This window comes from Mytilus edulis, chromosome 4 (assembly GCF_963676685.1).
Source record: "Mytilus edulis chromosome 4, xbMytEdul2.2, whole genome shotgun sequence".
Taxonomy (NCBI): domain Eukaryota; kingdom Metazoa; phylum Mollusca; class Bivalvia; order Mytilida; family Mytilidae; genus Mytilus; species Mytilus edulis.
The window spans coordinates 8,317,811-8,344,998 of record NC_092347.1 but is presented as its reverse complement, the minus strand read 5'-3'; the positions used below and the strand labels follow the sequence as shown (position 1 = coordinate 8,344,998).

At 30.2% G+C, this 27,188-nt stretch overlaps 1 protein-coding gene across 7 annotated transcripts in view; it reads right to left on the bottom strand.

The window, feature by feature from the left end:
* The window catches only part of LOC139518860 (probable ATP-dependent RNA helicase DHX34), a 64,732-nt gene extending 37,660 nt beyond the window's left edge, over positions 1-27,072 (bottom strand). Inside the window, exons 1-11 of one of the 7 annotated variants that reach the window (XM_071310501.1) lie at positions 26,968-27,072; positions 14,554-15,211; positions 13,695-13,792; positions 12,734-12,865; positions 12,183-12,274; positions 11,378-11,515; positions 10,337-10,471; positions 6,063-6,117; positions 5,307-5,524; positions 4,923-5,042; positions 3,789-3,944 (exon numbers count right to left, since the gene is read on the bottom strand). In XM_071310501.1, coding sequence (XP_071166602.1) covers positions 3,789-3,944; positions 4,923-5,042; positions 5,307-5,524; positions 6,063-6,117; positions 10,337-10,471; positions 11,378-11,515; positions 12,183-12,274; positions 12,734-12,865; positions 13,695-13,792; positions 14,554-15,211; positions 26,968-26,971 — 1,806 coding nt within the window. In that variant the 5' untranslated portion in view covers positions 26,972-27,072. Of the gene's footprint in view, positions 1-3,788; positions 3,945-4,922; positions 5,043-5,306; positions 5,525-6,062; positions 6,118-10,336; positions 10,472-11,377; positions 11,516-12,182; positions 12,275-12,733; positions 12,869-13,694; positions 13,793-14,553; positions 15,212-26,942 lie in introns of all 7 variants that reach the window. The other 6 variants (XM_071310506.1, XM_071310503.1, XM_071310507.1 and 3 more) reach the window with 6 other exon arrangements.
* Between the last annotated feature and the right edge of the window lie 116 nt (positions 27,073-27,188).

Below are 27,188 nucleotides of genomic sequence, written 5' to 3'. Positions count from 1 at the left end.
TTAAACAATGAGAAAAACACACAAACTGCATGAAAGCAAGCTATAACAGGGCCCTAAATTATAAATGTAAAACAATTCAAACAAGAAAACTACCTGCCTATTTTATGTTCAAAACGCATATGGTATAAAGCAACCAAAGAAAACCATGGAATTACCAGCGTGTGATTCGGGAATGGACTGAGTCAAAGTGTTGTCGCTGACACAAACAGTACAACAAAAGTACAAATAATAAAAAATGATGAAAAAACCTTAGCTCGTCCGATGACAGAGCCTGTATAGTAAATGCGCGATGTGTGCCAAAACTTGTATCATAGTTAAAATTATCCCTTAAATATAATAAATATACATGTATTCGCAGTTTACTATGAAGTCCACTATCACTGAACTAGTATAAATATTTATTAAGGGGCCAGCTAAAGGACGCCACCGGATGCGGGAGTTTCTCCTTCATCGAAGACCCATTGTGGCCTTTGGCTGTTTTCTGCTCTATGGTCGGGCAAAAAATAATCAAAATATTGTTCGACTCGCTACGCTCGGCGGTATGTAAAAGTTGTTCGAATTACGTCCACTTTGAAATAAACTGAATCCGTCTGTCCGTATATATTGTCAAAATATATTGACCAACGTCAGTGTACGATCATCATAAAACAACGGCGACAGTACAGACTCGTTTTTTTTTTTAGTAATGTTAACAAAATAATTATAATTGAATTTTGTCGATGACCTGAGACTATTATACTAATTTGTACATAGCAGTATAGTTACAATAAGGGATAAACAAAATTATTTTAATGCATGGTAGTTGTAATCCTACATTCATTTTCTATGTCGATTATGCATGCATATACAGTTGTCTTACTATCAACGTTTATCCTTAAAAGAAGATTTATTTTTAACGATTGTAGAAAAGATTACATACATAGAACGATTAGATTACTTATAAAGGTGTCCATCCTTTTGTGCGAGAAAATCACATATCAATTGTGTGTTTCGATTTTTAAGACCGTAAACTTTAATTTCAAGTTTAAACATGTTCAACATATTTTCCCATAACTCATATAGAAAACGCATATTTAGAGAGCTTTAATCTCAATATGCTGTTAAAAAATTTCGGAATGCAAAGTAAATTAAAATATTTGTGTTCTATAAGAGTAGGAATTCAAGTTTTTGCTTATTATTTATTTGAATCTGAGATTCATATAAATAATAAGCCGTTGTCCGAAGAACGAACTTGTTTTCCAACGACCCACAAAACTCCTTTTGAACGCTGAAGTTAAATAATCAATTATAATGTAATTCGATTATGATTTTTTTTTATTTGACCAAACCGGGTTATGCATTTTGAAATCTATGACGAAACCGGGTTGTATACATTGACGAAACCGGCCAGTTCCATTTTGACATGACCCATTTGTTTCGTTCCATACACAGAGATACAATTATGGAGATGCTCATAATAACTAAATTTGCAATCTCCGTGTCAATATCTATCTTCCCGTACCTTTCTTTCCGTACAATATGAACAATTTAATGAGAAATTAAACAATTTCGAGGCAAGGTTCACTCAATTCGTCATTTTGACATGCATTTTGACTTATTTCTCCGTTAATATAGAACGGTTGTAGAAAATATTGCATCTCACAATAGAAAATAGTTGTATATGGAAATATATTCTTCGATATCATAAAAAAATAAAAAAAAATAAGGAGAAACCTACCTTTCTTTTGTCTATTGGTGTTCCGTCATTGTGCCGGATGTTAGATACCATCGAGTCCGAGCAAATTTTGCTGGTGTGGTTTAGACACAGTGTAGAACTGTTTTGATAGTTTTGAAATATCTAAATTCAAATTAAATATTTCTCTCTGAACATTTTGCAATATTAATGGCTATTTAGAGTAATATCTTATTCCTATCTTAATGAGTTTAAAGAGTATCTCAACCATTTGATTATTTTACTTTTAATATAAGTCACATATTATATGTTGTTACAATAAAGATTTATTCATTTTATTGTTTTATTTGTACTTTAGATCTTGTTATCTAATTAGATATTACTATTGAACCCATCTATCCCATGGAACTAGAGATAAAGGATAAAACACATACAGTTAAGTCTGCCTTATATATTGACTTAGGCCTAAAAATTGTTAATGATGGTAGTGCCTCTTTCACACAGACATTTAATTTGAATTAAATTCAAATCGAATTCGCTAATTGCGTTCACACACTCTTCATTTTTAATTCGAATTGATTCAAATTGTGGCTAATCATTTGCTAATTCGAATTATCCAATTTGCATTGGAAATATGCTTTTGTGAATTCAAATGAAAAGTTAACGTCGTCTGGACAGCAAAGAGAATTTATTGTGCATTGGAATTCGAATTAGAATTGACGTTAGGACGTAATGCGAATTAAACTAATTCCAATTAGCTAATGCGAATCAAATTCGAATTACGTGTGAACTCAGCATTAGTTAAAAAACAAGAATGTGTCCATAGTACACAGATGCCCTACTCGCACTATCAATTTTTATGTTCAGTGGACCGTGAAATTGGGGTCAAAATTACAATTTGGAATTATAATTAGAAAGATCATATCATAGGGAACATGTGTACTAAGTTTCAAGTTGATGTAACTTTAACTTCATCAAAAACTACCTTGACCAAAAACTTTAACCTGAACTTCGCACTATCATTTTCTATGTTCAGTGGACCATGCAATTGGGGTCAAAACTATAATTTGGCAGTGAAATTAGAAAGATCTTATCATGGGGAACATGTGTACTAAGTTTCAATTTTTATTGGACTTCAACTTCTTCAAAAACTACCTTGACCAAAAACTTTAACCTGAAGTGAATGGACGCACAGACAGACGGACGGACGGACGAACAGAGGCACAGACCAGAAAACATAATGACCCTCTACTATTGTAGGTGGGGCATAAAAACAAAAAAATACAAGCAAAGAGATGTTTTCAGCTTCTCAATTGTGAATTTGCTATTTTTATGCAAGTACTGCATAAGGAGAATATAAATCCTAGTGAACGGTTGATATGATATTTTAGAGCATGCATTTCCCATAATTATTTCCTTGATAGATGGTAAATGCTTACAAGTAAGCATTTAGAGTTCCACCTGCATGACCTGATAATGATGAAATCATGACTGAAAATTTTAAGGTCATGTTGGTTTCAAATCTGTTCCAATTATGGGTACTACAATCATGTACACTTTTCCTTGGTTGTAATCTACTGAATGAAATTTGTAACCAGGTTATGGTTTTTCAGTGTTTTGGTGTTATTCAAAACATTACAATACCAGAGACTCCAACAGTTACGAAATGTTTGGGAAAAACAATTGGCCCTGTAGTTTCAAAGGAGAAGATTTTTTTTCAAAGCTAACAATATTAGACTGAAGATCAAAGGAAAACAATGGCAAACACCAAGTGATGACAATAGATGACATGGTCTTTTAGACGGTATTTTATTCACTGTTTCCTAGACATGTTAACTTTTTTTTTTTTTTTGCATACTTGATTCATATAGGATAAAAAAAATATGCTGAAAATATGCTTTAACGTACTGTTATTATTGCATTGCGAAAAACAAATATTTCATTAAATATATTTGAGTCAGATATTCTTATGAATATCCTTTTCATATTGGATTCAAATTTTTTATTAAGTCCTAGTCAAAGCGTTTCAACTGAGGGTACTACACAGGCGTCATTATGGAGGAAAGAGTTATCTAACTAATGTACCAATTATCTACAAAATAAATCTAGCAATCACCTTATCTTGTTCATCAACAGACAGTGCACTGTGTAGTGGCAGTATGATCCATCTCTTAGTATTTGTAGCATATATCTTAGCTGCTTCTACTACCGACATAATTTCTGACATTCCACTCAAAAATATAAGTAAGTCACCTCTCTCTTTTTCTGGGAACTAAAAAACAAAATTTAAATAAAAACAGTAAGCACATGTCCTTCTCTGCATTTAAAAGAAATAACAAAAATAATATGCAATTCTGCCGATATAAAGATAGATACTATTTTTTTTTGCACATAATAATCAACTAAGTGACACCAAGAAAAAGAAGTTTTAAATAAAAAGACAAGCAAAAACATGATCCTGTGAGTTGCTGCTACATCATCCTTGTCTTGCTTTAATTAATAACAACAGAAATACTTTTATTTCAGTGGGTTCTAATTTCATGGATTGAGGAAAAACTGTTTTTATAAATATCTGATTTCTAGTTTTAACAAAATTGCATTCAAACTTACAGAAAATTTGAATTTTGTTGAGCATTTATATTTATTGTTCAAATCAATGAAACCCCCAATGGAAAGTATTCATGAATTATATCCAATTCACAGAGACTATTAGTTACATAGTGTGTTAGTGACCTAATATGATATATACAGGGTCAGGAAATTCCATATGAGGTGAGAGCGAAGCTCGAACCCCAAATGGAATTTACTGACCCTGTAAATATCATATTAGGTCACTAGCACACTATGTAACGAATTTATCTTACCAACTATCTTTATTTGTTGAATTTAGACTAAAATTGTCTTATTTGCTATCATGACACATCTTCTTATTTCTGTATTAAAGTATTCAAGTAATCAATTTTAAGTACCTTCTTCATTTGGTCTGCACTAAACAACTAATGTAAACGATATATATTTATTATCAACAACCTTGATATCAACAATTTTAAACAGAACTTTAATAGTTTTAAATAATCAAACAGTGCCAAGTCATAAATCCACAACTAACCGTGTATTGAAATAAGCCCCGCCTCCCTACTAACCTAATATTGAATATACACAGTCTCCACAAGGTCGCTTTTAACCAATCATATTCCTAGAAATGTATAGGAGGTAAGATAAATAATAATATTTCTAAAATTTGTAATACCTTATGATCAATTAACTGCATGATCTTTAGATAAGGTGAAGGATCTAATCTTTCTGCTTTAGAATCATCTCTCTTTATAGGTTTATATTCCATTTCTATAGGATATAATCTGCCTGGTACCTGAAATAAAACATACATCTTCTAATTTGTATAGTTAAGGTAGGATAGGAGATCAAAACATTTTACACAAAATACTTTAATAAGAAAAACAATATCATACTGTGCATAATTATTAAACATAAAATATTGTCAAAACAATTTAATCCATTGCGTAACTTTTTCCATGGTTCCTGGTACCTACAAATAACTCTGTTACACCAAAATATGATTCAAAGGCCCTTAGATCAATTTCTTCACAAATATTACACCGAAGACCAAATATACCTTAATTACAGGTGCATCATCAAAGTATCCACTAAATAAATCAATGTTAATGGTAGCAGACATAAGTACTAGTTTGAGATCCTCCCTATGTTTTAGTAGACACTTTATAACACCTAACAGGAAGTCAGTATGTATGTGTCTCTCATGTACTTCATCTATCACTATCACACTGTACTGCTTCAGATGTTGATCTTCTGACATCTGTCTTAAAAGAAGACCTGAAATATAAATAAAATTCAGAATGTGTCTATAAAGCAAATAATTTGGATTTTCTATTTTGCTTAATCAGCTTTCTATGACCTTTCAATATCTTAACTCTATGTATCCATTTATTGGTCAATGTCACTGAAAGGCAAACCGGTCTTCAGAGAATTTGTTATTGTTCATGATATATATCATTATTTTGTCAAAACAGAACGATCTAAATTAAATGTTTATGGTTCCAGAAACTTAACTGTAGATCTGTGAAGTGTCTGAACTGCTATTATTGTTATACATCTTGTTGGTAGTTGAAAATTGATGAATATGGAGCTCAGTATCACGTTTACAGGTGAAACATATATTTGTGTGATTTTGTTATTGAAAATATGAAAATTATTTCAATAAACAGATGTTTAAAGTAACTAAGGGGTACATGTCCAGAACTTATTTTGTATTACAATAAAATCTTTAATCAATTAACAATACACTGTATATTCTAGTGCTCTTTCAAATTTTATTTCTGTGATTTAATTTTATGCTAGTATTTTAACATACCTTCTGTAAGGAATAAAATTTTAGTAGATCTCGTCTTTGTTTTCTCAAATCTTACCTGAAGAATAGGAAAGGGAGATAATTATTAAAGTACTTCATGCCTCTGACAGAAGCTCAATTTAAGTCATGTTTTGGTTTGTTTGTACAATGATCTATATTTAGAAAAAAAATAATCTCATCAAGTTATTGTTTACAATTTAAAATACTGTACTGAAAGGTAACAAGTGTGTTATAGTGCTGACACTATTCAAATCCAGGAGCAAAAAATTAAACAAAAAGAAAAATACTGTTTGTCATATCCACCTGAATAAGAAAGCCAAAGAACATGTTGTTTGTTGTTGTATATTTGTTTTGTTCATGTTTAATTCTGTCTGGCAGTTTTCTTGTTTGAATTGTTTTACATTGGTCACTTTATAGCCTTATATAGCTTTCTATGAGCTACAGGTTTTGCTTGATGTTTCTAAACAAGAGGCTCTCAAGAGCCTGAATCGCTCACCTTAATTCTTTTGGTTAAATCTCTCATCAATGATTATTTTGGCTTTTCAATTTATTTAAATGTTTTTTGGATCGTCCTATTTTCTTCAAAAGCCAAAAAAAATAATCATTTTCTCCTATGTTCTATTTTAGCCATAGGAGCTATGTTTCTTGACATACAAGGAAATAAAATATAAAATTTATACTAGATACTCTGAAACTCATTTAGCCTAAGTTTGGCTGAAATTGATACAGCAGTTTCAAAGGAGAAGATTTTTTAAAGTAAGTCAACATGATGAACAAATTGTGAAAAAAGTCTTTAAAGGGCAATAACTCCTTAAGGGGTCAATTGACAATTTTGGTCAAATTGACTTAATTGAAGATCTTACTTTGCTGAACATTATTGCTGTTTACAGTTTATTTCTATCTATAATTATATTCAAGATAATAAACAAAAACAGCAAAATTTCCTTAAAATTATCAATTCAGGGGCAGCAACCCAACAACAGGTTGTCTGATTCATCTGAAAATTTCAGGGCAGATAGAAATTGACCTGATAAACAATATTACCCAATGTCAGATTTGCTCTAAATGCTTTGGTTTTTGAGTTATAAGCCAAAAACTGCATTTGACCCCTATGTTCTATTTTTAGCAATGGCGACCATGTTTGTTGATAGATCATAACTTCGGATACAATTTACAAACTAGATACCCTAAGGAACATTTAGTTAAAGTTTGGAAGTATTTGGCGCAGTAGTTTCAGAGGAGAAGATTTTTGTAAAAGATTACTAAGATTTACGAAAAATGGTTAAAAATTGACTATAAAGGGCAATAACTCCTAAAGGGGTCAACTGACCATTTCCGTCATGTTGACTTATTTGTAAATCTTACTTTGCTGAACATTATTCCTGTTTATAGTTTATCTCTATCTATAATAATATTCAAGATAACCAAAAACAGCAAAATTTCCTTAAAATTACCAATTCAGGGGCAGCAACCCAACAACAGGTTGTCTGATTCATCTGAAAATTTCAGGGCAGATAGATCTTGACCTGATAAACAATATTACCCCTGTCAGATTTGCTCTAAATGCTTTGGTTTTTGAGTTATAAGCCAAAAACTGCATTTGACCCCTATGTTCTATTTTTAGCAATGGTGACCATGTTTGTTGATAGATCATAACTTCGGATACAATTTACAAACTAGATACCCTAAGGAACATTCAATTAAAGTTTGGAAGTATTTGGCCCAGTAGTTTCAGAGGAGAAGATTTTTGTAAAAGATTACTAAGATTTACGAAAAATGGTTAAAAATTGACTATAAAGGGCAATAACTCCTAAAGGGGTCAACTGACCATTTCCGTCATGTTGACTTATTTGTAAATCTTACTTTGCTGAACATTATTCCTGTTTACAGTTTATCTCTATCTATAATAATATTCAAGATAATAACCAAAAACAGCAAAATTTCCTTAAAATTACCAATTCAGGGGCAGCAACCCAACAACGGGTTGTCTGATTAATGTGAAAATTTCAGGGCAGATAGATCTTGACCTGATAAACAATATTACCCCCATGTCAGATTTGCTCTAAATGCTTTGGTTTTTGAGTTATAAGCCAAAAACTGCATTTGACCCCTATGTTCTATTTTTAGCAATGGCGACCATGTTTGTTGATAGATCAAAACTTCGGATACAATTTATAAATTAGATACCATAAGGAACATTCAGTTAAAGTTTGAAAGTATTTGGCCCAGTAGTTTCAGAGGAGAAGATTCTTGAAATAATTTACGACGACAGACGACAGACGACGGACGACGAAGGACGACAAGTGATGGCATAAGCTCACTTGTCCCTTCGGGACAGGTGAGCTAAAAACGATACTTTTAGCCGTCATGAAGAAGCTCAATGAAAATTACATTATATTTTGGAAAAGTTGTCTCTTTAATGATGATAATTCAATAAATGGAAATAAACCTACAGAAAATTTAAAGTAAAGTATCAACTAGAAAAGTACCTTTTATTGAATTTAGATAAAAATCTTACAAAATTTTGCTAAAATAAGAATAAGTAATAGTATGCTGGCTGTTGAACGTGGTAAATACTTGTAACAAAACAGCTTTACAAAATAGAATATGTCCTTTATGCCATAAAGAGGTGGAAGATGAATTTCATTTTATCATAACATGTTCAGAAATTAATAAAACTAGGATCAAAATGTTTAATGACATTTCTAGTATTGTCCCCAGTTTTAATTCAATGAGTGAAGAAAACAAATTTGATTTGATATTTTCCTGCAAAGAATGTGATATTTTACTTATCATTGTTAACTATATAAGTGAAATGTATAATGAGAGAAACAATTATAATGTCAATATATGAACTGTGTTATTAATGGCTCAACTTATAATGTTATATATATATATATAAGCATAATATTTGAACTGATAATTTTAAAGAGGAGGCATGCTGTCAAAAATAGTATTATAATTAATATTAATAAATCTATATTTTTTTTCTTTCAATGCTACATGTTTGTAGTGTTTAATGTCTATCGTTTTGTAATTAAGGTCTTTCCTTTTACTAAAGGGAAAGACCTTACTGTATTTCTTCTGATTATTATTATTATTATTATTATTATTATTATTATTATTATTCTTTTTGTTCCGCCAAACTTTGATGAAGTTAGCCTCTGTAACCGTAAGACGTGTCGCTTTCATGTTCACACTTTGTATCGGTGTCATGAATACCTATCCGGAACTCACCCTGTGAGTCGAAATATTTTGTCGGTTCGGAGTAATCCCTCCGAAGCCCAAAAACCTTGTTATCATTCAAACTCCATAACCATAATAGGTAGAAAAAAACCAAAGGGTGGAATTTGTTCAGGAACAGACCCCGGTTCTTCGTTACATTTGGATCGAAAAGATTCAACGACTCATTGGTAGGGTTATGCCCCTATCAAAATTAACCGGTGTCGGTTGGCCACCAAAACTCAGAAACCGTAAGTCGTAGACACCTAGGATCTTCACCATTCATCATCAATTCATGTGACTTTGAAAAATACCTCAAGGTCAAATGTGTATGTTGACCTTGACCTTTGACCTAACACCTTGTTATGGTATAATCTAAGCAACCTTAATACTTACAGAGGATTCAAATAGTGGAAAATGATTGGGTCATTACGGCGCAACTTTGTTACATTTTGACCGAAGAGATTTGACCTTTTTTAAGGGGCATAAAGCCTGTTTTAGGTTTCTGAAAAGACAAATTCAGCTTTTGCTATATAATCAAAGGTCCTAGACCCATGGGGTCTTCAGCAATGACATTGGGGACTAATGACCTTGACAAAGGTCAAAAGGTCAAAGGTCAAGGTCATGTCCAATATAGCGAATTATGTGTTTTTGACCTTATTTGAAGGATTTTCAGTGTGTTTTCGAGCTTTTTAAGGTTGACATTGACCTTTTCAATACATTCTACGTCTGTTGGAACATGTATTTTACATTAAAAAAGGAAAGACCTCTCAATTGTTCAAGAACAATTGACAGTTTAATTCATATGATTGTCGGTCTGTTTGTTTGTTTTTTGTTTTGTATTTTAGTAACAATCCTATTGTTTGGAATTTAGACTAATAAAATTCTTATTCTTGATGTTAAAGACTGTACAATGACCTGATGTTGCTATATTCTACATCATTTGGCTCTTTTGGAGAATTGTCTCATGCAATCATTGCAACAACTTTTTATTTTAATATTATCTTTATCAATCATGAAACCGATATGAATCTCCATTGACAGCATTGACTTACTTGATAAGCAACATCTGATCCATATTCATTTAAAGTTTCATATCCTACTCTCTTAGACAGAGATATACATGCTATCCTCCTAGGCTGTGTACAGGCTATCTTTGTAAATCCTGCTTCTAGTAAATACTGGGGAGTCTGAAATAATGTAAAAATAATATACAAAGCTAATTGTCCTAAATGAATAAAAGAAAGGACTTATGTCCAAAAAATAAAAGGTGCAGTTATTCCCAAATGGTTAATCCTTGTTCCAAACCATTAGTTCTTTGTAAAAAAGTAAATAGTTTTTGGTAAAACATTATTTTTTTGGTAAAACTTAGTACTAACTGTGAAGTCAGAGTGTAAAATGGTAATTTAATGAAATTTTCCCTAGATACCACATAATATACATACAAAGGGTGAAGGTTTGGTACCATTAAATGTTTAATCCTGCTGCAAATGTTTGCACTGTCATAAGTCAGGAATCTGATGTACAGTAGTTGTCGTTTGTTTATGTAATCTATATGTGTTTCTCGTTTCTCGTTTTTTTATATAGATTAGACCATTGGTTTTCCCGTTTGAATGGTTTTACACTAGTAATTTATGGGCCCTTTATAGCTTGTTGTTCAGTGTGAGCCAAGCCTCTGTGTTGAAGGCCGTACCTTGACCTATATAAATGGTTTACTTTTATAAATTGTTATTTGGATGGAGAGTTGTCTCAGTGGCACTCATACCACATCTTCCTATATCTATCTATGTCATGTGTGAGACATATGCTGCAGTATAGGTATTAAAAGATGGTAATTTGGAGTAACCTAACCTCTTAATGTTTCATTTGAATAATTTAACTTTATTTAGTTATACCTCTCCAAATATAAATGAAAAATAGCTATGTAGAGTGCACACTAACATCACTACATGTCATCCAAAGCTTTCAAATTACTCACAAAAGCTTGCTGACAATATTTAAAGTTACATATACCAATAAAACAGTAAGACAATATAACATCCAGCCTTGGTATAAAAGATTGCCATCATTGACTAGGTTGTTTATATTTAACCAACCTGTGTAGATTTTCCACAACCAGTATCTCCAGCAACGACAACCACCTGATGTCTTTGTACCATTCCTTGTATCATCTGCTTGTACTGGAAGATCGGTAAATTTTCTTGGTCTGTCTTTATCTTCTTAAGTTTTGCAAACTTAAACCAAATAACAATGCATCATTTTAAATAAAATATTAACTTTATTTAATTCTATATTCTAATTTGGGAATAGATATAAATTATAATGATAAAGCTTCAAACTGGTAAATTAAGATATCACATTACATTAAATGCAATCATACACTTAACATGGTAAAAAAAATATTTATTTATTCTATGCTAATAGTGATGGATCATGGTGACATTTCAGCATAGAAATCATTTAATATTTATAGAATAACTAATTGAAGAATTCAGATAGAGAAAAATATACAACGAGTGACCGAATGTGCATAGCGCATTATTTAATTATCAGTGCTGTTCGGTCACGAGTTGAATATTTTTCGATATTTGAATTCTTTAATTAGTGATTCTTTTTATTACATTGGCAAATGGCTTTTTTTTAAAGAAATTAATGTAGAACATGTAAGGAACTATATCTTTTTTCTACGCATTCACAATTTGTTTTGATCCGCTTTTATCAACGCCTTGACAACGCCTATTGTTGTATGACGTTAGAGAGTGAAATAACCACGTTTATTTCACATGTGAAATTATCAGTTTTAATTAACTGGGAAATCCATGTAGTTCATTGCAACCAATGTAATAAGTGCTCTTATTCTTTGACGAATAGTTGTCCCATTTGTAAAAATCGATATCATACCTTTTGTTTTTGAAGGAAATCCACATAATGGATCAAAATATTTCTGAACTGTCTCACTCTGTGTTTTGTCAGGTCTCTAGAAACATCAGCATCTGTTACAAGAGAAATAAAAAAAATATTAATTCTGTAAAACACTTGTAAATTTACAGTCTTGTCATAGTTATAGAAATCATTAACTACTTTGAAATTGAGACCATTTCTACACTTTTATATTTATTTGTATATTTAAAGCTTTTCTACACTTTTATATTAACATGTATATTTAAAGCGAAACTTGCATAGAACAGGAAAAGAATAATTTTCTTCAGTGAGTTAAATGAGTGTAAACTGGCTAATTGACAGTACAAACAAAAACTTTATTTCAAATGGAATTTGCTTAATATCATTCCTTAATTAAACTAGGAACAAGTACTTCTATTGCTGTTCTTTATTTTAGCACTTTCCAAATACATGTACTGTATGATCTGCAGCAATTTCAAGTAAGATTTTTTAATGTAAAATAGTCTTAATGGTTACAAACAAACAACCAAAGTTAAGTAATGTTTACCAACCTACAAGTCTTCCCTTCTTTAAGAAATCATCCACATTTTTACTTTTGATGTTAAAACTAATTCTGTATCTGTTGTCATAGTGTTGAGGAAGATCAAGATCCCCGGTTGATTCTGTTGTCTTCTGGTCGTTTTCTACTCAAAGAAAATTATACACACAGATTACAAAAAACACAAGGCTTGATAGAACATTTGATATATTTGAACTGCCCAAAAATATTTACTTTCAAAGACAGTCAAAGATTTGTATTTTCAGCATCATGAAGATTTAAACAATGGAAACACATATTGAAGAAACAACATTGATATATTGCTGTCATTCAACTTGATAGTTTCTTAAAGTGACTTAAATAACTTGAACCTCAAAGCAAGATCAAGACATATTCCAGTGCTGTAGCTGAACAAAATAATATTTATATTGAAGTTTTGAAATATAACTTATTAACTTTGATAATATCATGTTTACAGTAAAGATTTCAAACATTTTATACATAAATATCATATCTATACTGAAGGTTTCCAACATCACTTACTAATTTTGATTTTTATGATGAAGTTCTCCCATATTACGTTCTAATTTTTATAGTTATTTTTTTTCATAATCAAAGAATATTTCATACATTACTAACAAATATTGATACCCAAAGTGAAGCTTTCCCCTATATTAATACCCTAAGTGAAGCTTTCCCCTATATTAATACCCAAAGTGAAGCTTTCCCCTATATTAATACCCAAAGTGAAGCTTTCCCCTATATTAATACCCAAAGTGAAGCTTTCCCCTATATTAATACCCAAAGTGAAGCTTTCCCCTATATTAATACCCAAAGTGAAGCTTTCCCCTATATTAATACCCAAAGTGAAGTTTTCCCCTATATTAATACCCAAAGTGAAGCTTTCCCCTATATTAATACCCAAAGTGAATCTTTCCCCTCTATTTATACTGAAGATATCTGATGATACTTACTTATTCCTTGTTTGTCTTTCTCTCTGTCATACTTTTTCCTTTGGAACTGCTGATATTTCAACAAAAACGACCAAAAGTCATCATATGCCTTTGATGGTCTGTATTATACAAAAGAAAAATTATTAAATCAAAATTGTGAGTTATTTCTGTAAATTTCTCATTACCAAAACTTAACTCGTCTTCTTTTATATATCCTTTCTCACTACTAACAATTAATGTTTTCACTAACTTCATCTATACAATATGTACCATGTAGCTAAATTTATAAAAAAAAATCCCTATTAACAGACTTTTATCCTTTTAATGTTTCACTAAAATATTTGACTATATATGATAATGGCCATGAGAACAATCAGTTTCCCTTTGTGACACCAAACATTTCTCTTGTGAAGCAAAAAGTATCGAAAACTTATATTTGCTGTTCTGGCAGATTACTGGAAAATCTTTTTAACTATCAGGATCCAGTTATTCAGCAATGCTGTCTGAAATATTTGTTTTTCATCTCCCTATTTCTATATTTTATAATACACCCGTACATGTAATGGCATTTGTAATCTTATAAGCTTTACATGTATATATTTGCATATATGCAAATATACATAATTTACAGCACCTGGTGATGTTTCATAGCCTGAACAGTTTCGGTCCAAAAGGGACCTTCATCAGAGGTTGAATTTAGTGGATTAATGCTTTCGCATTTTCCTCCACTGATACACATAATTATTATGGCTTAGAACTATTAACGAAAGCACCATTTGGAGCTAGTGTGTTAAGAGACCTCTTTTGTCAGTACACCATTCCCATATTGCCTTTACCATGTTTACATGTATATATGTATTTAAATTTGTTATGTACATACTTTTTAATGAATTCATCATCTCTGAAAAATATTCTGTTAAGGTCTGATCTGTATTGATGAAATTCAAAGGCAAAATCTCTATCCTCTTCCTTTTCTTCCTCGTGATCTGATTCAACAGCATGTTTCTCTTTGATACCATATTCCATTTCATTCAAAAATTCTGGATGATTATGATTTGAGTTGCTTTCTTTTCTTCTTTGGAGATAATTTGAATCTTCCTTTTCATCTAATTCTCTCCTTCTTACTCTCTTATCAGATTTCTCAGGTGATTGATCTGTTGATGATAAACAAGACTTATGAGTCCTTGAGTCATATTCTCCTTTTCTTGATCTTTTATTGTCATGGTCTTTAATTTCCCGATGCATTTTGTCCTTGTCATGCCTTCTGTAGGAATAGGAATCTTTATCATGTTTATATTCACACAGTTTGCTTCTCTCTAAATCTTTGTCTGTTTGTTCACTAGCCTCCTTATCACTTTCTCTATTGCTAGTATAGTCTGACTTATGACTCTTATGTGGTTCATCTTCTTCCTTTTCTCTGTGGTAATCTTTTCTTTTCTTTTTATAGACGGACCATGACTCTTCACCATCAGAATGATCTTCTCTGCTGTGATGTCTCTTGTGTTTTTTATGCTTATGTTTATGATCTTTCCCCATCTCTGTAAATTGCAGTATAAATGTGGTCAGTTTAAGAACATTGAAGATGGATTAACAACAAATAAGGATTCAACCAAAAGAATATATAAACTTAATTATGATATATAAATTATTTTGGCTATTTACAGATGATAAAAGAAGTTAATCAGACTAAAAATTAATTGAATGAGTAAAAACGATTTTTGTATGATTGTAAAACTTAAAATATACTAATTACTGAGGTATTATGAATTTAGCTAAATATTTTTTCATCATTTTGTTTGAAATACTCAACAAAAGAAATATGTTTAATGATTTTGGCAGTGACTCGTAGATGCAATGGGAGTGGTGTATTTTATTTTTATGTAAATGATGTTCATTTAAATATAATATTCTGATTTTGTTAAACTGCTATTACACATGTACATGTATGTCACAATAATAATTTTAAAAAATTACTTACTTACCTTTACTTACTATACTAACGTTTTTTTAAATTACATTAAAGATTTGTCTGTGTCTCTGTGACCAACTGAATTTTATGATATTTTTATACATGTAATACTATATACTAGGGAATACAATATCAGAAGTAAAGGTTAAGCAAAATATTGTCCTATGAAATATTGTACCACAAGACAATATTTCTTAACTATGTATCATGCAATATTGTCCTTGTTTATGGAAAAATGTCCAGAGAAGGACAAACATAGTGATTTTTGTCTGTATATTAGACAATATTTCACAGATGAATACTATGGAATTTTGTCATGTTAAAGGGAGGTTATATTTTGTGTGAATTGAGACAAACTTTCACATATGAATGAATACTATGAGTTGTCCTGTTAAAGGGAGGTTATATTTTGGTTATATTTTGTGAGTATTGAGACAATAATGAATATTTCATAGACAGATTGTCAAGGAAATTTTGTCTCATGAAGGGGAGGTTATCAACATATATTCATGTAAGACAAGGTATATACAAACTTGTTTTCCTTCGACACGTGCCTGTGTATATATTTATAAAAGTGATTGTCAGTAAATTATTACTTATCTGCTTATATTTGTACAATATAATGTACTACAATGAAACATATACATTAGACAATTCTTTAATCTGTAATTAACCATTTGTAATGTTTCTATGCAAATTTGAAACTCACTATTAGTCAAATAGTCAAATAGTCAAATATTTTATTGTCATATAAACTTTACAGTTTGTGACCAACATATATTAATACAATAAACACAATAAACATATATACATACATATTAAACATACAAAATATCAACAGCATTAAAATTTATAACAACAAACAAGTTGTTAAGAGTCCCCTGCCCTCAGTTCTAATGACTTTTTCAAGAAGGATCCTAACTTATTTGTTTGTAAAGGCGATGATGGATTTAGTAAATAATGAATTTTTTCTTCTTCATTTAAATTATTAAAGTTATTATTTTCTGTACATATGTGATGAAAAAAATCATTTCTTAGAGTTTTATTATACTCACAATATAGTAAAAAATGTTTCTCATCCTCTAGTATTTTACATTTATGGCAAAGACGTTCCTCTCTTGGGATTTTAAAATATCTCCCCTTTTCAATCAAGAGGGAGTGATCACTTATTCTAAATTTAGTGATTAATCTCCTTATCTGAAAATTAGATGTATTTAGATAATATTCTAGTTTGTAATCTTTTTAAAGTTTTTTATAGAGAAAAAATTTACTTTTATCATCGATGTTTTGAAATTTATTTTGAATTAAATCTTCATATCTATTTTTCATTTTTAACTTTATATCGTTTTTTATTTTATTTACATCTTTTATGTCCTTACAAGTAGAAAGAATATTAAGGTCAACGTTAGTCTCTTTAACAATATTTTTAGCATATGTATACCATGAGTAAGTTCCTGTCAAATCTAGAGACTGTGCTAGAGAAAAAGCTTCCTTTAACAATGGATTAATATTATTATTATATAGTCTAGCTAAATATAAAAGGGTTTGTGTTTTAATAAAACATTCTATAGGCAATCTTCCTAATTCAACTCTTGCTCCTAAATTGGATGCATTTTTTCTTATCCCTAGAGTAGATTTACAAAATTTAAGATGCATATTTTCTATGGGGGTTTTGTCTATAAAATCAAGTTGATTAATTTCTTTTCCTGAAGTTAAGGCTCTGCTTTTGGCTCGATGAAAAGAAATATATGTATCCAAATATGTTACTTCTGAATTATAGGTCATAATTGGTTTTACTAAAGAATCAAAAAGATTATTTGCTACTTTTATAGGTAGATTATTCAATGATTTAGTATATGATTTTATTGCAAAAAATACTTTTTTTGCTTTTTTTGTCAGCTCTAAAGTACTTTGTGATAAATTTCCATTACATTTTATCAACATTCCCAAAAATGAATATTCTGTTACACTCTCTATGGCTTTATTCTCATAGTAAATATGTGATGTTTCACTTTTATGTTTTGACTGACTAAAAATCATGGATTTAGTTTTGTTTGTATTCAAAGAGAGTTGCCATTTGTTACAATATAATTTAACGTTATTTAAACTGTTTTGTAGACCCTCTTTTGATTCTGACAGGATTAAAAGATCATCCGCAAAAAGAAGGCATCCTACCTTACTATTTATAAGTTTAAGGGGACTTGAATCATTTCCCTCAAAATTTTTTACAATATCATTTATAAAGACATTAAATAAAGTGGGACTTAGTGTGTCTCCCTGTTTAACCCCTCTAGTAATATTAAAATATTCTGATACATAATCTTTATATTTTAAAGATGATTTAGTATTTAAGTATTGTTGTTTTATAACTCTATAAAAAGACTTGCCAACTCCCATTTTACATAATTTATAAAGTAAAGCAGTTCTCCATACTGAATCAAAAGCCTTTTTCAGATCTATGAAGCAGGCATAAATCTTTTTTTTCTCTTTATGTAAATATTTATTAATCAAGGACTTTAATAAAAAGATGCTATCAGCTGTTCTGTGATTTTCTCTGAAACCAAACTGACAATCACTTAATTGTTTGTCAACAATCTTGATTAGCCTATTATTTAATATGGCATTAAAATTTTTTGGTAGATTACTTATAAGAGAAATGCCTCTATAATTATTAGGGTCTAACTTGTCACCTTTTTTATGTAAAGGGATCATGAAAGATAATTTCCAAGAATCTGGATAATTACCTGTCTTTAAAATCAAATTAAAAACTTTTACAATAGAATTAATTATCACAGGTTGTGAGTGTTTGAGTATTTCATTCACAATTCTATCTGGACCTGCTGATTTGTTTACTTTAAGGTTTGAAATGACCAGTTTTACTTCAGCAAATGTAATTGGTGCATCAGTTTCCATATTCAATTCAATATTATCTTCTATAATGTTTAGTTCACGTTCCAGTTTATTTACAAAGGATTTATCATATGAGGCTGGTGTACCCTGATCCTGAAAATGTTTTATGATTTTATTTTCATTCATTAAAATTTCAGGAATATCTTCTTCAATATTTGGTTTCTTTTTTATTGCCTTTAGAACATTCCAGTATTCTTTTGGATTATTTTTTAAATTATCTGAAAGTGATTTATAAAGTTTTTGGTGATATTCAAATTTTTTCTGTTTAATCACTTTTTTTAGTTTTTTACATAATTCAAAATATTTAGATTTTAAACTTTTGTCATTTAAGTTATTCTTGATTTTATTTCCTAAATAGTTTATTTGTCTTTTTGTTTCATATACTACATTATCTGACCATACTTGTTTAATTTTTTTCTTTTTCTTTTTTGTTGGTTTAGATATGACTTTACATGTATTTTCTGCAATAGTTTGTAAAATTTTGTTTAGTTTTTCAGTTGCACCATCAACGCCTAGTTTATTGCTATCAAAATGTTCCATCTCTAAATCTAAAATTTCCTTTTTAACATTTTCTGTTGATAGAACATCAATTAATTTTGAAGATGACAATTCTGTCCATTTGTATGATTTTATCAAATGCCATCTCTTCTCATCTAAACATTTCTTCATACATGTATCTGATATAATAGAACAATTCATATATAAGTTTATTTGAACATGATCTGATAAATATGTAAAGTCATTTGTTTTAAAGTATTTTACCTCAGGCAGGAGACTCTCACTTGCAATAGCATAATCAACTGTACTGAACCCAGTATTACACATATAAGTAAAATATCCCAGGGAATCTCCCAAAAAACGACCATTAAGTATACGAAGCCTTGAGGACGAACATAATTCAAGTAATTTATTCCCCAATGTATTCAAAGTGCTATCTTGGTTTACTCTTCTGATATCAATATCAGTTATATAGCTCTCTGGAAGAAGGTCAATACCATCAAAATTATTTATTTCATCTGAGTCATTTTCTATGTAATCTGCTTTCATTGCAGTCCTAGAATTAAAATCCCCTATTAAAATAATTTGTCCTTCAATAGAAAATGAACTAATTTCATTTTCAAGATTTTCCAAGTCACTATCATAATGTGCTGATGAAAAAGGGGGAATATAAACAGCACAAAGATATAAATCTTGTTCAAGTCCAAAGAAATACTTGTCAAGCTTTAACCATAATCTATTCTGGGATGACGTAGCATCTTTAAGATAAGAAATCCCCTTGTAAAATTGTTTTTTAATCATGACTATAATGCCTCCACTATGTCTTTTTGCTTTTTTTGTTTTCTTGCGTACTTTAGAGATAATGTTATAGCCTTCAATTTTAAAATCTTCTGACCCCCCCTTCCAGGTTTCTAACAATATATTTATATCTTTATTTAAAAAATCCAGAAACATTGGGTCTTTCATTTTATCCCCAAGGCCATGTACATTCCATGAGGAAATTGACAATTTTTTATGAATTCTGTTCATTTTTTAATATTTGCTATTGTCAATTGTATAATAAACCTTTTTGTTAGCCTGAAAACCTTCTATTATAATTACACAGTTTGGTTAATGCTTCTATAAACATGATAGATTAAACAATAATCATAGTTCCAAAATACATTAATTTTTTTTTTTACTATTATCCATGACTGCTAAAAATACAACAGTCTAAGGGAAATAACTCTTTTCATTGTTAAAATGAATATTACAAGTGTTCTGTATAACTAAAAATTAACTGAATCTTACAAGTATTCTGTATAACTAACTTTAACATAATAAATCACCTCAAAAAATATACATACAGATATTTCTACCTTTCATCATGACACTAATATGTTTTTTTCTGAAACACCCATCACTTACATGCATTAACAATGTATATTCAAATAAGCATTTTTTTATCTCATTACATGCAAAAGAAAATATTGGTTTTTTTTTTTTATCATCTTATTGTTGTGATAATACTAGTTGATCCATTTTATTATTTTGACTAAAATTTTCTTATCAAAACTTGAATATTTACATTCTAAAATGCAAATTCTAAAGTGTACCTACATGTACATTTGATATTACTTATTTTTTTGTGCTTTTTACCTCATATTTCTCATTTCTTGGAGCATATATTCCATCATTTCGAGCATTCTATCTCTGTTTCCATTACCCTCAACTTGATCTTTCCTATAGTTATTAGAATGATTACTTTGTGAAAACATGTTTTGATTTTGACCATAGTAATTATTAAATTGATCTTTTTTCATATAATTACCAGTGTTTGACTGATAATTTTTTTGCATATATTGTACACCTTTCTGACCATAATTTGTTACTTTTCTATAATCAGATGCATGTGTATTCTGATCTCTTCTATCTCCTGATTTTACACCTATTAAAGGATTAATTACCCTTTTCATACAACTAACAAGTATTGCAATACCATAACCTTTAAGATGTATGCCATCTCTAAAATGATCTGGACTAATATAATCATATTTTATGAAATGACAATTTGTTTCTTTACACAGTTCAGACAATTCTAAATTTAGAATGTGTCCACGTTCATTGAACTCTTTAGTATGTACTTTGTCCCTGTATATTCTTGGTAGGCATTCCCCAAAGGTTATAGTAGCTTCAGGTACACATTCTTTAGTTTGTTGTATAAGATTTTCTATCTCCATAATGACTTGGTCTGCCTGTCGTTCTTCAATGTCATTTGATCCAATCTGGAATACAATATTTTTGGCTTTTACCTTGCCTGATGCTATGAATTTAGTTGCACCATAAACTGTCTTGTCATGTAAAGTAGTTACTTTTACTCTTTTGTATTGATACATTCTTTTTGCATCTAAGTCTTTAATGATCGACGATCCTATAATCCATACATCTGTAATGTCTTTCATTTCATTTTTGATTTGTTCTGTTGAGCTGCTATTTGAAGCTGTGTTGGAATTTTTCGTATTTTTGTTAATGTTGTTGTTTTCGTCATTAGTTTTGCTACCAATGTTGGTCAAAGGTTTGTTGTTGGAGTTTCTAGTACATGTAGCTACATGATCAGCTTGATCTGCTATCAATTGTTGAGTTTCAGTAATATTTTTATCACTAGTAGAGTTTTCAGATTTTTCCTTTGATTTTACCCACATCTCTTTCATTTCAATTTCAATTCCATTTAATTTCTCTATATTTTTTGCGTTATTGATGTTGTTTTCTTGACGCACATCTAAAGCTAATTGTCTGTTTTGTTGCTCTAATTGTGTAGATTTTACTTGAATTTGTTCATTTATTTCATGTTTTATTTTCTCTTTAATAATATTCATTCGCATACACATTTTATCTTCATCAATCTTTTCTTTTTCCATTTTGTCTACCCTTGATTTAAGTTCTTGACATGCACTTATAAATAAGTCTAATTTTACATCTTTTTCCACCAATTCCTTTTCTAGATCATGAATTGTTTTTGTAAGATTTGAGATATCTGCCTTTTGTTTCTGTAGTTGGCATATCATAGATTGATCATCATGTTCATGATTAGAAAGTAACAATTCCTCACCTTGTTTCATATTCTTATTGTTGATATTCTCATGAGGCTTATTCGATGTTACCAGCTGATCTGACTGTGAGTTGTTATTGTTTTTGTTTACCTGTGTTTCTTCACTCTCGTCCCTTTTCGTTTCGTCCCTTTTCGGAATTTGATTTAGTATGCACATGTTTGACTGTATTTCACCAAAAAGTTTATCTACATCATAATTGTTATTTTCTTTCTTTTGTAATTCTATAATAGTGTTAATCACTTCACTGATGGACTTGAACTCTGACTGTAGCCAGGTATTGGAGGCCTGACCCTGAACCATTCCAGTTTTTGTTGTGTAAAATAATGTAACTACAAACTGTTTTTGTTTCCCAACACTAACTGATACAGTTGATTTAAATAAATCTTTATGTGGTTGTTTATTTGTAAATTTGTTTTTTTCATCAGAAATTTGAAGGATTTGCGATCTACGGTCATAGTCATTCCATACAATTCTTGAACTCGGGTCAGTTCCATTTATTGTGATATATCTAACGATCAATGCTCTTCTCCAAAGAAATATGGAGTCATTTGTTAAGGAAAAACTTCCTTGGTTTGATCCAGGAGTATATTGAAAGGGCATGGTGCCCGTTTTAAGCCTCGTGTTGTGGAGCGCTTTTGGACTTGGCATGTTTTGCGCTTAATCCGCTATTCTGCTTTTATTTTGATAGTTCTATTTGTAATATGTTCCTTACATTTCACTATTTGATATGTTTAAAAGTTCATTCTTTCAGTTTTCAGGCCACAATTTAGTTAATTTATACTTGTTCTTGAAAACACATGGGCGCCGCCATGCTAACCGGAAGTCTCTCGTAATACTATAAATTCCTTGCTATACATGACTATACAACATTTCAGTGATAAATCTAAAAATGTGCATGCTGCATGCTTGTGTGCTATTTCTTATTGTGTAATAATTCAATTAAAAAATACTTTCAAAGCCAGTATTTCATAGTGAAGTATTGTCATGAACAGAATTCCATAGTGAAATATTGTCATCAATAGAATTTCATAGTGAAATATTGTCATCAACAGAATTTCATAGTGAAGTATTGTCATCAACAGAATTTTATAGTGAAGTATTGTCATGAACAGAATTTTATAGTGAAGTATTGTCATCAATAGAATTTCATAGTGAAGTATTGTCATCAACAGAATTTCATAGTGAAGTATTGTCATCAACAGAATTTCATAGTGAAGTATTGTCATCAACAGAATTTTAAAGTGAAGTATTGTCATCAATAGAATTTCATAGTGAAATATTGTCATCAACAGAATTCCATAGTGAAGTATTGTCATCAACAGAATTTCATAGTGAAGTATTGTCATCAACAGAATTCCATAGTGAAATATTGTCATCAACAGAATTTCATAGTGAAGTATTGTCATCAACAGAATTTTATAGTGAAGTATTGTCATCAATAGAATTTCATAGTGAAATATTGTCATCAACAGAATTCCATAGTGAAGTATTGTCATCAACAGAATTTCATAGTGAAGTATTGTCATCAACAGAATTCCATAGTGAAGTATTGTCATCAACAGAATTTCATAGTGAAGTATTGTCATCAACAGAATTCCATAGTGAAGTATTGTCATCAACAGAATTTCATAGTGAAGTATTGTCATCAATAGAATTTCATAGTGAAGTATTGTCATCAACAGAATTTCATAGTGAAGTATTGTCATCAACAGAATTCCATAGTGAAGTATTGTCATCAACAGAATTTCATAGTGAAGTATTGTCATCAACAGAATTCCATAGTGAAGTATTGTCATCAACAGAATTTCATAGTGAAGTATTGTCATCAACAGAATTCCATAGTGAAGTATTGTCATCAACAGAATTTCATAGTGAAGTATTGTCATCAACAGAATTCCATAGTGAAATATTGTCATCAACAGAATTTCATAGTGAAGTATTGTCATCAACAGAATTCCATAGTGAAGTATTGTCATCAACAGAATTTCATAGTGAAGTATTGTCATCAATAGAATTTCATAGTGAAGTATTGTCATCAACAGAATTTCATAGTGAAGTATTGTCATCAACAGAATTCCATAGTGAAGTATTGTCATCAACAGAATTTCATAGTGAAGTATTGTCATCAACAGAATTCCATAGTGAAGTATTGTCATCAACAGAATTTCATAGTGAAGTATTGTCATCAACAGAATTCCATAGTGAAGTATTGTCATCAACAGAATTCCATAGTGAAGTATTGTCATCAACAGAATTCCATAGTGAAGTATTGTCATCAACAGAATTCCATAGTGAAGTATTGTCATCAACAGAATTTCATAGTGAAGTATTGTCATCAACAGAATTTCATAGTGAAGTATTGTCATCAACAGAATTCCATAGTGAAGTATTGTCATCAATAGAATTTCATAGTGAAGTATTGTCATCAACAGAATTCCATAGTGAAGTATTGTCATCAACAGAATTTCATAGTGAAGTATTGTCATCAACAGAATTCCATAGTGAAGTATTGTCATCAACAGAATTCCATAGTGAAATATTGTCTAGAAGGATGTGACAAAATTTTATGATCAAAGACACTATTTCATAATGGAATATTGTCCAGGACAATATATCATTATAAAATACTGTCAGTGGACAATATTTTATAAGAAATTTTGTCTGACAGACAATATTTCATGGAGGACAATATTTTATGTTACATGAACGGACACAGATTCTGTTATCTTTGAATTTCTGCACTCACAACTTTGACTAATACATGCTGTTGCATGTGTTGCTTATTTATATGGGGACGGAGTCCCCAATAACAGTAGAAAATTCAATAAAAAAAAATAAGGGAAAATTTCCCGAATTTTTCATTGTACTAATGAACTCAAATTCGTTCAAATTTTTTTTGTCGTGTTTTGAAATCCCGGACCTGCGCAGAAATGTACAATGTACTTCCTTTTTCCGGTCTCGTTTGTATGAAACTTTGAGTAAAATATATATTTATCAGACTAGTATAAAATAGGAAGGAACGCGCAATACCAATTTCATTTTTTATAATTCCTTGATATGAAAAAACGTTACCTGATGATAGCGTTTCTTTGTTTACATTGCATATGACGTCATAATTTAAATAACGTCACAACTCAATCCCGAACAACAGAACCAAAATCGGAAACGTTACGGTATTTCCGTTTCTTTTTTTTTAAACAAATATTTAAGTTACAAAAAAATAATTCACACAGACTTCGTCCCCATTTACAGGTAATGCCTGCCTCATATTAATTTAAAAGAAATTAATGTTCAATAATATTACGTTACATTGCATTGGTGCATTGAAAAAATTAAATTAAAATATAACCATGATAACTGTTGATCCGATCTATAAATTGAAAAAACAGTTAATGTGTAACGAAAATCGGTCATAGTTCGTTTGGTTTGATGTGAAATACCAGTTGTCTTTCCCTATTAATTATGTTTCAATATGTATATAAGTTTCTCCATAGTTGGAGCACCATCTATTACTTAAAACATCCCTAAAATTGGTATAGTCTTGATTTTCACCCCTTCAAGTATAATGGACCATTCCATATCGTACTATGACGTAGTATATAAACCAGCTCAAGACAGAGAAACTTTGTCAGTTTTATGTGGACCATTGAAGAGTTAACTTCTAGGATTAAATATTCCAACTGGTAAGTAGAGTGGCTTTAGTGATTCAAAGGATATAAATTATAGTGTTTGGATTTATATGTGAATATTTTGAATAGTGATTGTGTTATAAAGTGAACTTATAATAATAAGTTATTGTACAGTGAAAGTACAAGGTGTATACTTGCTTGTGTTGCAAGTTGTTATATTGTGGACGTGTATTAGTGAGAATACATTGTGAAATCTTGCTGGTGTTGCAAGTTGTTATATTGTGGAAGTGTTTAAGTGAAAGTGCACTGTGTTTAATCTTACCAGTTTGGAATATATTCATTTTGTTCGGATTCATAGTGATAATTAGTGTGTGAGTTGAGCTGTGTTCATATACATTCCTTGTGCATTGAAGCATTAATGTACAAGTGTTATTGTGTCACTGTGTTATAGTGGTTTATTGAATATTCAAAGGTGATATTACAAATTGGTGAATATTGTTAATAGATGTTGTATATATGTGATAATGTGTTTATACGTTTTGTGTGATATAAATTGATGCATGTTGCATAGTAATCCGTTGGTGACATTGTGTAATTAAGTGTCTGATGCATGTTGCATAGTGATATATTAGTGACATTGTGAATACTCAGGCTTAATATACATGTTGCAAAGTGATTGCATAGTGACATTGTGTGTATATATTCTATAATAAGGCATTGTGTTTATACAAAGTGAATGAGGAACTTCACCTTGTAATTTAGTTTATGTGCATTGTGTAGCTTATATATTTGACATTGTGAATTCATTTAAGGGTGTGTTAATTGTTTTAAATAGGACAACTTGTTGTGGTGCAAATTTAGGTTGAACACTTGAAATCCTGATTTATTCAGATACGGATCCATTGATCGCCCGGTTATACGTTACAAATGTAATAATTTCTGTTGACCTGTGTACCTCGTTCATAAAAAAAAATCTAGAAATAGGTGTATACCATATAAATTGTGATATAGGAAATGTATCAGATTGGGAAAGTGCACTTTTTCACAGTCAAGAAAGTTGTCCACAAAAAAAAATCCATTTTTTTACTTTTGTAAATTTAGTTTGAAAGCTTATGTACTTAGTATTACTAATTTTTAGAAATGAGACGATGTTAAAATTCAGATTGTGTTGTACCTTTCCACTTCTAATTTAATATTACCCATACAATCTTTGAAGTTAAATGTATGTACATGTACCTACAACTTGAGACTGGTTGAGAGACTAATTTAACTTTTTTACAGAGTTGTCTGCCCATAAAAATCATTTCACAAAATTATGTCTGACAAAAATTCGATAAAAAAACCCAGGTGTGACTTTATTTTTAACTTTTTAGCTCACGTGTATTATTTGTTGACTACAAATGTTATTAATGATAATATA